The 14,382-nt window shown below is 43.3% G+C and overlaps 1 protein-coding gene across 4 annotated transcripts in view; it reads left to right on the top strand.

The window, feature by feature from the left end:
• The first annotated feature begins 2,664 nt into the window (after nt 1-2,664).
• GNPDA2 (glucosamine-6-phosphate deaminase 2) overlaps nt 2,665-14,382 on the top strand; it is a 32,610-nt gene continuing 20,892 nt past the window's right edge. Inside the window, exons 1-3 of one of the 4 annotated variants that reach the window (XM_033946300.1) lie at nt 2,665-2,788; nt 3,678-3,844; nt 6,925-7,026. In XM_033946300.1, the coding sequence (XP_033802191.1) occupies nt 3,721-3,844; nt 6,925-7,026 (226 nt within the window). In that variant the 5' untranslated portion in view covers nt 2,665-2,788; nt 3,678-3,720. Of the gene's footprint in view, nt 2,789-3,322; nt 3,342-3,366; nt 3,515-3,677; nt 3,845-6,924; nt 7,027-14,382 lie in introns of those variants that run through there. The other 3 variants (XM_033946307.1, XM_033946315.1, XM_033946290.1) reach the window with 3 other exon arrangements.

The following is a 14,382-nucleotide window of genomic DNA, read 5'->3' as shown; positions in this document are numbered from 1 at the left end:
TTTTCTAGGTATGAGTTTCTTTAGATCTTTGGCTACTAGGCTTTCCATTAGCTTGACACAAATTGGTATTGAGGCTATGGATCTGTAGTTGGTTGGTTGGTTTTTTTCTCCTCTGGGGTCTTTCAGGATTGGAGTGATGATGATTTTGCTGAGGTCTTGAGGGAAATGGCCGTCAGTGAGCAGATTTTGTATCCATTGCAAGAGCAGGGTGCAAAATAGTGTACTGGAGGTTTTCAATAGGTATGGGGGCAGTGGTTGAGGTCGCAGGCTGCGTGGCTGTATTTATTGTAGAGTTTGCTGAGGTCTGACCATTGCATTGGTGAGAAGTGGGACCATGTTCTGTCTGCTGGAACTACTTCGTTTTCTGTGGAGGGCTTTGTGATCTCTTCTAGGTACATAGGTGTTCCTTTAAATGTGGATCTTATGGTTGCGATTTTGTCTTTGAAGAATGTTGCTAAGAGTTTGCTGGCCCATAAAAAGGGAGGCAAGCTCATGTTAAGTTCCAAACTTTGTACAGGAATTTAGTACTAAGGGTTATAATAATCCAAGCAATTTCAGTCCCCCGACAGGTTTTGTTGGGCTGCAATGCCTGGACAAATTAGCTGTTTTGTGTTATTGAGAGCATTCCATTCAGCTGCCTATTTCAAGCCAATTTAGATCCAGACAAAAAAATTTGAACTGTTTTCTTTAAGACCCTATGGAACATCAACTTAAAATTTTGTTCAATTTGAAGGCAGTTAAGCATGGACTCCTGCCCCACTTGATATGGAATGCCCCATAACACTTACCTCTCTAGTGATAAACCACTGTTAACAAGCACTGTGTAGCAAGTCCTCAGAGTCCTTGTTTCAATAATCAGACAGTTTATATCAGGGCTGTGGAGTCGGAGTCGAGGAGTCGGAGGAAATTTCGGGTACCTGGAGTCGGAGTCAGAAGTACAAAAAACTGAGGAGTCGGAGTCGGAACATTTATCTACCGACTCCATTTTTGAACTTGGCATACCAATCACGAGCGATTCTTTCAGCTATAGCACCCACTATATACACAGTACAAATGTTGTGAGCAGCTTCTGCGGCCTTAGAACCTTGATTAAAAGCAAAAAGAAAGTGGTGTCGAAAATGCTCATTTCTCTCAACTTGACATTCCATTTTAACGATCTGAAAATTAACCAGTGCTGTGGAGTCGGAGTCGGAGGAAATTTCGGGTACCTGGAGTCGGAGTATGAAGAACAAAAAACTGAGGAGTCGGAGTCGGAACATTTATCTACCGATGCCACAGCCCTGGTTTATATAATAAGGGTTACCTGATGTGTGGGGAAACCCAGTCATCTCCTCTTTTTAGAGGACTGTCTGAGTGCCCAGAGGGACTTCCAAACCTGTCAGTTTGTCCAGGTTTTGGAAGTCATGTCTAGATAACGTGACCATTTATTTTTTTCATCAAAACAGGACATCTGTTAATTGTCAGTCCCGCCCCAATCCTGCCCTAGCCCCATCCCAATTTCTTCCATTCATTTTTCATGCACACATATCTTATTAATTCACAATGGTAACCATAAAATTAAAAAAAAAAAACACTATTCGCAGAGAAAATGTTAATTATCATTTATATTTGGGGGGGGTTTCAAAGATGTCAAGGCAGATGACTTTAAAATATACGTCACCTTAAGTAACTATAGAAAAATAGACAAATATAGTGCAAAATATAGACAGTAGATATAAATTCTCAAAACTGACACATTTTGATTACTAAATTGAAACTAAAATCATTTTTCCTACATTTGCTGTCTGGTGATTTCATGAGTCTCTGGTTGCATTTCCTTCTGACTGTGCATCCTTTCTTTCATTTCTTTCTGCACTCAGGCCCAACAATTGTCCCTTTCTATTCCCTCCCTACTTCTTTCCTATGTCCTTAGTGCCCCTTTCTATATCCTTAGGGGTCCTTTTATCAAGCTGTGGTAGGGGTTTAACGCGTATAATACCGCACGTTAAGCCGCCTGCCGCGCTAGCCGCTAATGTCTGCATTGAGCAGCTGTTAGTTTTTTAGTTGTTTAGCCGGCCGCGGGGGGTTAGCGCGTGATGAAATGTCTGATGTGCTAACCCTGCAAGCGCGGCTTGATAAAAGGACCTCTTAGTGTCCTCAGTGCCTCCTTCTCATGTCTTTAGTGCCCCCTTCCTATGTCCTTAGTGCCTCTTCCCATGTCCTTAGTGCCCCTTCCCATGTCCTTAGTGCCCCCAATGCCTCCTTCCCATGTCCTTAGTGCCCCCAGTGACTCCTTCCTATGTCCTTAGCGCCCCCAGTGCCTCCTTCCTATATCCTTAGTGTCCTCAGTGCCTCCTTCCTATGTCCCCCTCACTGCCTGCCAGCCTTTGCCCCACCCCCTCCCCCAAAGACAGCCTGCCGCGCTTGCCTCCCTCCTTCCCTCCAGGGCCGATTCAAACACCACCACCCGTATCGGACTGTTGCCGCCGCTGCCTGTCAGCCTCCCTCCAGCGCCGATTCAAACCCCCTTCTGTCCGCTGCCTTCTTCCCAACGTCAATTCTGATGTCGGAGAGGAAGTTCCGGGCCAGCCAATCGCTGCCTGGCTGGGCCGGAACTTCCTCTCCGACGTCAGAATTGATGTCAGGAAAGCTTCTGGGCGGCAAGAAGGTGCAGCAGAGATGGGCGGATGGGGGTTTGAATCGGCGCTGGAGGGAGGGAAGGAGGAGAAGCGATCGCCTGTTCCATTTTCCCCGCACACAGCTTCAGGACGCTGTACCTAAAAACAGAACATTTCGGCATCCCAAAGCGGTGGGTCGGGACAACGGGATAGCCAGTCCAATATCGGGATAGTCCCATTTAAAACGGGATGTATAGTCACCTTATGTCTGGAGGGTGTTTGCGCATACATGAACATCAACACAATGTCATATGCATATGTGACACCTCAACATCCGCACATACACAGACACCCTCCAGATGCGGTCTCGAGCTCAGGGAGGTTTGTGTGGGAGTGGAACCAGGTGCCCTCTTTTTTTTTATATAGAGGAAATCTGGAAACCCTATCTAAAAATTATGTACAGTGTACAAACACATCCATAAGCTACGAAATAAGTCCACTACCAATGGCAGATGGGTGAGGCGACCTCCACCCGCAGCGACCTAGATGCACGTGAAGGTCGCCACACGCAAGCGCCAGTAGATCAGGCGGCCTCTGAAGTTGCGGCACGTGCACGTGTTGGTCTGAGCCTAAGCAAACAGCAAGAGTTGCTGCGCTGAATTCATGAAGGGAACAGGAGGCGGTACTCGGACGTCTCAGAAAACCCTCGGTACATAGTTGATCACTGAGAATCTCCGCTACTTGGCAAGTGAACCCGCAGAAACAACATCCATCCCCTTTGGCGTCTCGCCCTCCTATTACGCAACTTCCTGTTTCCGGCAACGCGGACGTATCCGGAGGAGAGAGGTTGTTTCATAGTGGGACGGAAGAAAGAAAGCTGCGGGATTGGTGCTGGGCAGTTTCATATCAGTTTGACGGTAGGAGGGGGAGGTGCTGGCTCGCCGACTGGGAGGAGGGGGTGAGGGGGACAAGTTAAACTGGAGAAACAGAGATGCTGATCACGGGAAGGGGGAACAGGTCCTTTTGGAAACCTTGTACTATCTAATGTAATCGTGTGTGTGTTGGTTTTTTTTCCTACAGATTTAGACTGGCTGTTTGAGATTCGGTGCTGTTCATCATCAGAATGAGATTAGTTATTCTTGATAATTATGATCTAGCTAGTGAATGGGCAGCAAAATACATCTGTAATCACATTATCCGGTTCAAGCCAGGTCCTGGGAAATATTTTACTTTAGGTTTACCAACAGGTATGAATTGGTTTCATTTTTCCTTTGTCCAGCAACATTTCTGAGTTGTATAAATGGCAGAATATAAATATATTTATATACTTTTTTTTTTTTGGGGGGGGGGGGAGCTGATGGTGCTTACATCTTTAAGTTTCTCTTTGAGATGATGAGAGTTTCAGACTACTTGAGGAACATTTGATTTTAAAATTTGCACTCCCTGACAGAGGGCTTTTTTTTTTTTTTACACTAATAGAAGGTATCAAAAATCTAATCAGTGCAGAATTGTTTGTACTCTAGAATGTTTGTGGTTTTTTTTAAAATATATATATATTACCACCATAGTTGAAGTGTACGTGAATGCTTTTAAAGATATCTAAGCAGTTGTGTACTCAATTTTTTGTGAGGGGAATGGATAGAAGATTGACATAGGAATACAAAGGGGTCCTTTTACAAAGGCGCGGTAGCGGTTTAACGCGCGGAATACCGCACGTTAAACCGCCTACCACGCTAGTACCTAATGCCTCCATTGACAAGGCGTTACGATTTTAGGCTGCCGCGGGGGTTAGCGTGTGATGAAATGTCCGACGCGCTAACCCCTGTAGCGCGCCTTGATAAAAGGAGCCCAAAGTTTTCTACACTTTGCTGTATGTTTTGCAACCATAGGGCATCTTAAGGAGCAAAAGCTATCAGTACGGAGACACTATTTTCATAGATTGGTGGTTCTAGGGCTAGCTGTAAATTATTTGTATAAAAGGCAGTTCTATAATGTACAGTATATCTAATGTAAGGTGCCAATGTGTGCATCAGATTTATAGAATAGCTGCCATAAATTGGCAATTATGTGCCCAAATGCTAGGTGCTAGTCTCTGTACTTTATGCTTATGTTGCTTCATTTTTTCTCCTACAGATATATATATATATATTTTTTTGCTCCTGTTTTTTTATATATAGAAAGTGTCTTTCTTTCTTCCTTCCTGTGGTCTTATCTGCAGATAGTAAGTAGACTGCAATAGTAGTATCTCCTCTCAGGGTCTAGCCCAGGGGTAGGCAACCTTTTCTCTTTTCTGCAGATAGGAAGTAGACTGCAATAGCAGTATCTCCTCTCAGGGTCTAGCTCAGGAGTAGGCAACCTTTTTAAAGCAAAGAGCCATTTTATCCTAAATGTTTCACCCAAGTTTTACAAACAGGATGGATAGAGAAGGGGTTTGAGATATTTAGGTCTCTTGCACTTTTCCCTCCCCAAGGTCTAGCTTCAATCCCCTCCATTACATTACATTACATTACATTACATTAGGGATTTCTATTCCGCCATTACCTTGCGGTTCAAGGCGGATTACAAAAGGTTAATTTAAAAAAGACAGAATTACAATGATTAGCTAGAGAGGTAAGTTGTAGATCTTAAGAGCATTTAGAGGTCGTGTTGTTATTGCTGTTTCAGGAGTTTCTTGAAAAGTGTGGTTTTTATTTCTTTTCTGAACGTCCTATAGTCTGGGGTGGTCATCAGAAGGTTGGAGATCTGGTTGTCCAGTCTTGCGGCTTGAGTGGCTAGGAGGCCGTCGTGTAGTTTTGTTCTTTTTACTTCTTTGATTGGGGGGGGTATGAATGGGGAGTGCGTTTTTCTGTGTCTGGTACTGGGTGCTTGGATGAGGCGATTGTTCAGGTATGATGGGCTGTCTCCGTGTAGGGTTTTAAATAATATGCAGTAGAATTTGAATTGGATTCTTTCTTGGATTGGGAGCCACTGTGAGTTGATGTAAGCTTCAGTGATGTGGTCATGTTTTTTCAATGAGTAGATGAGTCTCAAAGCTGTATTTTGGATTGTTTGGAGTTGTCTTATCGTGGTTGCAGGACATGGAAGGAAGAGTATGTTACAGTAGTCCATCCCTTGCAGATCTCTACACCTCTCATCCCTCCCCCAGTCCATAGCCAAGGCTTTCTTCCCTCTCCAGGCCCTGACCCTGACCCTTTGAAATCCTTTCCAACCCCACGATTCCCCTCTCCCCAAGGGCCTACTTACCTCAACACGGAGTCTCGGGCAGCAGCGATTAAAACACTCTGCTTTCAGCTGCCTGGAAGCCTCACTTCTGCTGCATCTGGCTCAGTGTGATAGGCAGTGGTGGCGATTAAGACTCCATAATTTATTATGAAGAAAGCTATTGAAATGTTCAACAAAGCTACCTTCTCCTTGCCTTTAACATTGCAGTGCTGAAAGTATGCTGATTCTCACTGCCCAAAGCCTCTCTCTGTTTCACCCTAGCTCTGGAAGAACTTCCTATGTACAGGCAGTAAGAAGCAGCATGTGTTATGAAATGTTAAAGGCAAGTCTGAAGGGCCACCAGGAATGTGGTTGAAAGAGAGTGAGGGTGAGAGAAGTTAAGAACGAGTGAGTGCATGGGGCAGTAGGGTGCAGTAAAGGAAAAGATGCTGTGGGGTAGAGAAAGAGGTAAGCTAGAATGCTGGGACATGCAGGAGGGGGAGGAGAGAGAGACGAAGGGGGGGGGGCTGCAAAAGGAAGAGATTCCATAGAGTAAGCAAAGGGAAGAGGTGAGAGATGTGGGTTTTGTAGGAAAGAGAATTGAGAGGGAAGATGTTAGAAATAAGGGATGAAATAAACAAACGAAGGGTGATGGTTCCCGTGGAAGGGAAGAAAAGAGATGATGTCCATGGAAGGGAGGGAAGGGGAGAGGATATGGTGTTTATGGAGGTGAGGGAACCAGAGAGTATATGGTTAAGGTTATCGCCAGCTGTTAACACCCTTTTTAGAACCCTAAGGGCCCTTAATGCAAAGTCGTGATGGCGAGTCCAACTTGGCAAATGTGACGTAGCCCATTCATTTCCTAAGAGTTGCATCTCATTTACCATGCCAGGATTTGCTACTGCAGCTTTGTAAAAGGAGGTCTTAAGTTTTCTTTCCGAACGTGACTTGGGAGTAGAAGATGAAAGAGGGGTACTAACTAAATGGAATCAACATGAGGCTTTGCTCTTTACATGAAATTTTTTATTTCTTTGTTTAATATATTTTGATCTGCTAGTACACATAAAGCTCTGATGAAATATTTTTTTTTCTCCTGATGCACAATTGTGATTATACTTGTGTGCAGGGAGAACGCCATTGGGATGTTACAAAAAACTGATAGAATATCATAAGAATGGTGATCTCTCTTTCAAATATGTTAAGACATTCAACATGGATGAATATGTGGGTAAGTGATTTCAGGTTCTGTTTTTTGATTTTTTACTTTTTTTTTTTCCTCCTCATGAAGGCCTTCAGACATAGAGGCCCCTATTAACTACATTTTATTAGATATTGAATGCCAGTTTTAATGAGTACGTAACTTAATAGCACATTCCAAAATTATGTCATATTAAAACAACCACTGTGGCATTTCATATTGGGATGAGGGTTAATTACTAATGTGGCAGATAACATGGAATAGATAAGTACATTTGAAGTTGTGCAATTAACTACAGGTACATTCCATGTTAGCAGCTTCCTTCCTGTTAGATCTTCTGTGAAGGGTATCATCTTCAAAACTGTTAACACAGCTTTTATGTGAGAGGGTGCTGAAAAGTTCTCAGCCCAACCAAGAAGGGAATGACATGGAGCCATGAAACTTATTAGTTATTCCACATATTCACCCCTAAGTTCAACACATTTGGCTCATCATGTTTGAAGTTTCTATAACCCTTCCAAAAAAATACTCTTATCTGGTCTCTGAAATTCTGCTTTGCTGCTGCAATCACCTCCATATCTCTTGAAAATTGTCACCCTTTCAAACTATTTTTAGGGTTTGGAAAGAGAAAATGCTACCTTTCAAAACACTGCCATGCTTTCAACTTTCATGTCGCATTAAAAACACTTAATGAGAAATGTTCCCTTTCTGATGAATTAGGTATTTGAGAAGTTGCAAAACAGTCAACTAGTCTATCTTGTTGCTCTTATGAGTTTTTCCAGGTTTTATTTGGCAGGGTTATTAGTTGCATTGGGTAATTTTCTTCCCTATCCTCACCCACCTCCCCTTTCCAGAATCAATTAATAAGACCCCTTCTCACAACAAAAGAGAACTAAATTAAGCGAGCACACAAGAAATGCCCAAAAAATGACTACTTGTAGTTAAAAATGAACAAAGCACATCATTTTTAATATGCAGATAGATATTAACTTATGAAAATGTGCCACAGAATTTGCAAATTCTTGCTGTGGAATCTTGAAAAATCTGCCTTAGGAAAACATAGTCTGTGTTTGCTTGTGATTAGGACTGCATTTTGATTAATTTTTAATTGCATAATTAAAGGCGGGGCATAGCCAGCAGCCCATGGGTGGGGGCACAGGAGGGGCCTGGGAGGGCTATGCTTTCTTCTTTCCCTCCCCACATTAGGGTAAAGGAGCTGGGACTAGATATATTGCTTTTATTGTGTGGGAGAAAGTGACTAGTGGTGTACCCCAGGGCTTGGTACTTGGACCAATCTTATTTAATATTTATATCAATGACCTAGAAGAAGGAACATCCAGTGAGATCATCAAGTTTGCAGACGACGCAAAGCTATGCCGGGTAATCAGATCGCAGAAGGATAGCGAGGAACTCTAGAGCGATTTGTGTCAGTTAGAGAAATGGGCGGAGAAATGGCAGATGAAGTTTAATGTGGAGAAATGCAAAGTAATGCACTTAGGAAGTAAGAATAAGGAACACGAATATAGAATGTCAGGTACAATTCTGGGTAAGAGTAAACAAGAAAAGGACCTGGGTGTACTGATAGATAGGACCCTGAAATCGTCAGCACAATGTGCGGTAGCGGCGAAAAAAGCAAATAGAATGTTGGGCATGATAAAGAAGGGAATCACGAGTAGATCGGAGAGGGTCAGACCCTACTTGGAATACTGCCTCCAACATTGGTCTCCCAACCTAAAGAAGGATATAAAACTGCTGGAAAGGGTGCAGAGACGAGCAACGAAACTAGTAGAGATTCTAGGGAGTTTAGATTATGGGGTGCAAGAGGAATTTTAAGATTGGAACACATACTGGGAAATGAGGGGGAACTATTGAATCATAATGAATTAATGGCTAGGGTGGGAGAAACTTGGGGAGCGCAATTTGCATACATACAAGTGGAACATTATAGAAACATAGAAGATGACGGCAGAAAAGGGCTACAGCCCATCAAGTCTGCCCACTCTGCTTACCCACCCCCTGTCTATGCCCTAATGACCCTAATGACAGAGTGCAGTTGAGTATGCATTTGGGTATTAGATTGAGAGAGTTCTTTGCTCAGGAGGAGGGGATGTCTCTTTCGGTGTATATGTAATTACAACCAGGCAAGGACTATCAGAAAATTAGGGATAAATGGGAGAATGAATTACAACTTAATTTAAGACATTGGGATGTTGCCCGTACTTTAAGAGCGACACCTGGAGTGACATCTTGTTCATGGTTAAGAGAAACATATTATACGTGCCTATTACACACGAACACAATTGTTTTAAAGTGGAGGTCTTCCTACTTCTTTGTGTCATAAATGTGGGAAGGAAAGTCATACATTAGGTCATGCATTTTGGTTTTGTCCCATAATTCAGCACTACTGGAAACGAATAATAAATTATATGTCAAAAATAATTGGAAGATCATTGCGCTTCACTTCTTCTTTCTTTATTTTGGATTTGCCAGAAGCTCTTGGCCATTTACTAAAAGGAAATAGGGTGTTGTGTAGAAAAATGAGTCTCTTGGCTAGAAAATGTATATTACAATATTGGACGATCCCCGATCCTTCGAGGTTCTGGCATTGGAGGAACCAATTACATCAGTTGGCCATTTGGGAAGCTAGAGATGCAGGAATTGTAAGAAAGCCGAAAGTTGTTATTTATACAAATTTGGGATTCATATTTGCAAGATTTGCATCCTAAGGGTCGTAATGCGATTTTAAGTTGGATCTCTTAATTGGGCTTTTTATTAAGTTAAATGAAGAGAGTAACATTGGGTAGAGAGTACTATTGGATGAGAAGGGGTGTGGAGAGGGATGGTTAAGGTTCAAATTCATATAGATAAGTGGGGGTTTAATGATATTGGAATTTCTTTTTTTATTATGTACATTAATAATTGATGCATTATTGATGTCTTTTGATGCTGTATTTATTGGCAAGTTTTGTACCTTAAGGGCTGTAATGAGATTTTAAGTTAAACTTCTTTATTTATGAGAATATCATTGGGTAGAGAGTACTATTGGGTGGGTATGGAGAGGGAAGGTAAAGGTTCAAATTAATATTAGAAGTTGTCTTTTATTATGTTTATTAATAATTGATGCATATTGATGGTTTTTTTTTGATCTAATCTAATCTAAATCTTGGGTTTATATACCGCATCATCTCCTCAGATGGAGCTCGACACGGTTTACATGGTTAGGGAAGGAACGGAACTCCAGTGGAATTATATAAGTATGAGAGAAGAGAGGTTGGTGTGAGAGTGCCAGGAGCGGGACGGGGTTACGTTCTGGAGAAGAGCCAGGTCTTCAGATGCTTACGGAATGGTAGAAGGGGGCTCAAATTGCGGAGAGGGGAAGGGAGACTGTTCCAGAGCTGAGTGATTCTGAAAGGGAGGGAAGAGCCAAGTTTACCAACAAGGGAGATGCCTTTTAAGGAGGGGTAGGATAGTTTTAATTTTTGAGTGGATCTAGTGGAGGTTGGATTTGAGGAATTCCAGGATAGAGGGATAAAAGGAGGAAGGATACCGTGGAGGATCTTGAAGGTTAGGCAGGCACATTTAAAGTAGACCCTGGAAATAACGGGAAGCCAGTGGAGTTTGGATAGGAGCGGTGTGACATGGTCAAATTTACTTTTTGAGAAGATAAGTTTGGCCGCGGTGTTCTGGATTAGTTGGAGTCTGTGGAGGCTTTTCTTTGTTAAGCTTAGGTAAATGGAATTGCAATAATCCAATCTGGAGAGGATAATGGATTGTACGAGGACGGCAAAGTGTTTTTGGTGGAAGCAGGATCTCACTTTCCTCAGCATGTGAAGGCTGCAAAAGCATTTTTTTATCAGGGAGTTGAGGTGGTCGTTGAAGGATAATGATGAATCTATGGTGATGCCCAGAACTTTGCTAGAGAATTCCAGCTGTAGAGAGGAGCCTGTGGGCAGTGGGATGGAAGTGGGTAATTGATCAAGTTTAGGGCCGAGCCAAAGTAGTTTAGTTTTGGACTCGTTCAATTTCATTTGTACAGTGTGAGCCCAGGATTGAAGTTTGGTTATGCAAGAAGAAATGTTAGCTGCGAGATTGGTGAGGTTCGCGTCGGTCTCGATGAGGACCAGGATATCGTCGGCGTAAGTGTAGAGTGTTTCTAGGGGGGATAGGTGGAGAAGATTCAGGGAGGACATATAAATGTTGAAGAGGATGGGAGAAAGGGGGGAGCCTTGTGGGACTCCACAAGTCGGTTTCCATGGGGAGGAAGAGGAACCATGTTTGGTGACGGTGTAAGAGCGAGAACGTAAGAAGTTCGAGAACCAGTCCAGGACTGTAGAACTAATGCCTATCTCGGAGAGTAGGAAGATTAGAATGTCATGGTGGACAACGTCAAAGGCAGCAGAGAGGTCGAATTGAAGGAGAACGGCAAATTTTTTGTGAGAGTGAAATTGTTGGATCTTCGAGATTAGGGAGGCCAGGAGGGTTTCGGTACTGAAGTTGGGTCTGAAGCCGTATTGATAGGGTAGGAGGACAGAGAATCTTTCCAGGTAGGCTGAGAGTTGGGAGGAGACGATGGACTCTAGCAATTTGGTTAGGAGCGGAATGTTTGCTATTGGGCGATAATTGGATGGGGAGGAAGGGTCTAGGTCAGCTTTCTTCAGTAGAGGGGTCAGTGCAATGCGTCCCATTTCAGGGGAGAAGAGGCCCGATGATAGGGCAGAATTTATGAGTATGGTGAGAGAAGAGATGGCCTGTGTGGGTATTTTCTCAAATAGATAGGATGGGAATGGATCCAAGGTGCAGTTACAGGATTTCAGTTTCAGGCAGAGTTTGATGCTGTATTATTGTATTTGATGATATTTGTATCAATAAAAACTGTTTGAATCTAAAAGGGATGTAGAACCTGGAATACGAGGATCGACGTAAGAGATTGGGATTGTTCTCCCTTAAGAAAAGGAGACTGCGAGGGGATATGATCGAGACCTTCAAAATACTGAAAGGAATCAATAAAATAGAGCAGAAAAAATTATTTACATTGTCCAATTTGACATGGACAAGAGGACACAGAATGAAGCTAAGGGGGGACAAGTTCAGGACAAACATCAGGAAGTTCTGCTTCACGCAGAGAATGGTTGACACCTGGAATGCTCTCCCAGAAGAGGTTATTGCGGAATCGACTGTCCTAGGATTCAAAAGCAAACTAGATGCACATCTCCTTACGAGAGGCATAGAAGGATATGGATGACTATAAATTACGCCATGTGTACACTTGGCAGTGCCTCCACGTGTGCGGATCGTCGGACTTGATGGACTGAAGGACTAATCCGGAGATGGGGCTTCTTATGTTTAGACAGGCGCTTACGAGGGTGGTTTGAAAAGTTTGGTTAAAAAAGCAAGTTAATAACCATAGCCTTCATTTAGGGCTATAGACTTAGTCTAGCGAGTTTCCAGTTTCTTCGTGTCATAAGAAAAATAGCTTATGAAAAAATTGGAAACTCGCTAGACTAAGGGGAGTCTTTCACTAAAGCGTGCTAGCTGATTTAGGGCGTGCCCATAGAATATAATGGACGCATTAGGATTTAGCATGCACTAATATGTAGAATGCGCTAAATCAGCTAGCGCACCTTAGTAAAAGACTCCTTAAGTGTATATCCCTTGATGGAGACTACGTTATTAACTTGCTTTTTTACCAAACTTTTCAAACCATCCTCGTATTTGTACCTTTTGCAATGAAGTGTTAAGTGACTTGCCCAGGGTCACAAGGAGCAGCAGTGGGAATCAAACAGGGTGCTGAGGCAGCTGCTCTAATCACTAGGCCATTCTTCCACCTTGGCCAGTCAAAAGAAATCCATTATCAAAGCTACTTCCTTCCTCCTTATGCTGCCTCAGGAGCAAGGAAATCAGCGGGGTGCCTCCAGCTGGCAATGCTGGCATTCCCCAAGCATGCTCAGTTCAGTCACAAACTCAGCATTTTTGGGGTGTGCAAGTGTGGATGGCTGGAGGCACACTGCTGATTTCCTTGCTCTTGAGACAGTATAAGGAGGAAGGATGTGACGCCGGCAGCAAATTACTTTGGCTGACAGGGCTTCAGCTATCCCAGGTACTACAACTTTTCAGGGGACCTGAGCCCAAATGGAGGAAATCGAAGTCTATGAACCCCCCCCCCCCAGTGCCTGTCTCTCTGCCTCCCCTCACCCTGCCCCGTCCTCCCAAGGTCCAACTAAGTCACTTTCTTGCTCTGTACCCCCAGGTCTAACTCTCCTTCATCAGGGGCATTTTTCCCTGTTTCCTTCCTTCCTGTTGGACCTAGTGCTGCTGCTCTTCCACTTCGCTGCCCCCCTCTCAGGCCCACATGATCCAACATCACCTCCCTTCCACTCCCAAACACCAATGTGTACGCTCTGCCACCCACCGTCCATCTTTAAATTTAGTCTTCGACCCTATAGGCCAGCAATAGACTTATAGAAAGGCCAGTTGCAGGCCACAAGCAGCCTTTCTGACAACTTAGTATGGCCCTTTTGACACTACTTCTTGTTTCAGAAGGGCAGGCTGTGTCAGAGGGATAGGCCTGGTGCAGACCACAAGCAGCATTTCTATATGGCTGCTGCTGGTCTGGAGGGCTAACACCTCTGAATTTAAAGGTAGGCATTAGGCACGTGACAGAGAGCAGCCACTTGGGGTGGGGGGTGGTAGTGATGCTGGACTGGGTGAGCAGGCAGGCAAACGGGCATTAGAGGGTTGAATAATTAACTGTGATTCATGTGCAGCCCTGCTTGTAATGAAGCTACATTCATTCACAGCTGATAGGATGAATGATCACTGAAATGTATTCTTATTTGATAATCCATGAATTTTTAGGTTTTTCTGCTTTGGTCCAGAAATGACTTTCCTCCCTGATTTCACATGAGATGGTCTTAAGATTAGCCTCACTAGTTTAGACCAATGGTCCTTCCAGCCCAGCATCCCACCTTGAAGGTGGCAAAGCCAGGTCATAATCACCTAACATAAACCCAACCTATCCGTTTCAATAGCAGACTATGGACTTTTCCTCCAGGAACTTGTCCAAACCTTTTTTTTAAACCAGCTACGTTAACCGCTCTTACTACATCCTCTGACTGTGCATCCAGAGCTTAACTATTCTGAGTGAAAAAATATTTCTATCTATTGGTTTTAAAAGTATTTTCCTGTAACTTCATCAAGTGTCCCCTAGTCTTTAATTTTTTGATGGAATCAAAAATTGATCCACTTGTTCCCGTTCTACACCACTCAGGATTTTGTAGACTTCAATCATATCTCACCTCAACCATATGTTTTTCCATGCTGGAGTGCCCTAACCTCTTTAGTCTTTCATCATAAAAGAGGACTTCCATTCCCCTATTCCCCTTTTCT

The sequence above is a fragment of the Geotrypetes seraphini genome, chromosome 1 (genome assembly GCF_902459505.1).
Source record: "Geotrypetes seraphini chromosome 1, aGeoSer1.1, whole genome shotgun sequence".
Lineage (NCBI taxonomy): Eukaryota > Metazoa > Chordata > Amphibia > Gymnophiona > Dermophiidae > Geotrypetes > Geotrypetes seraphini.
Note: the sequence above shows the minus strand (reverse complement) of the source record. Positions and strands in the feature narration are given on the sequence as shown.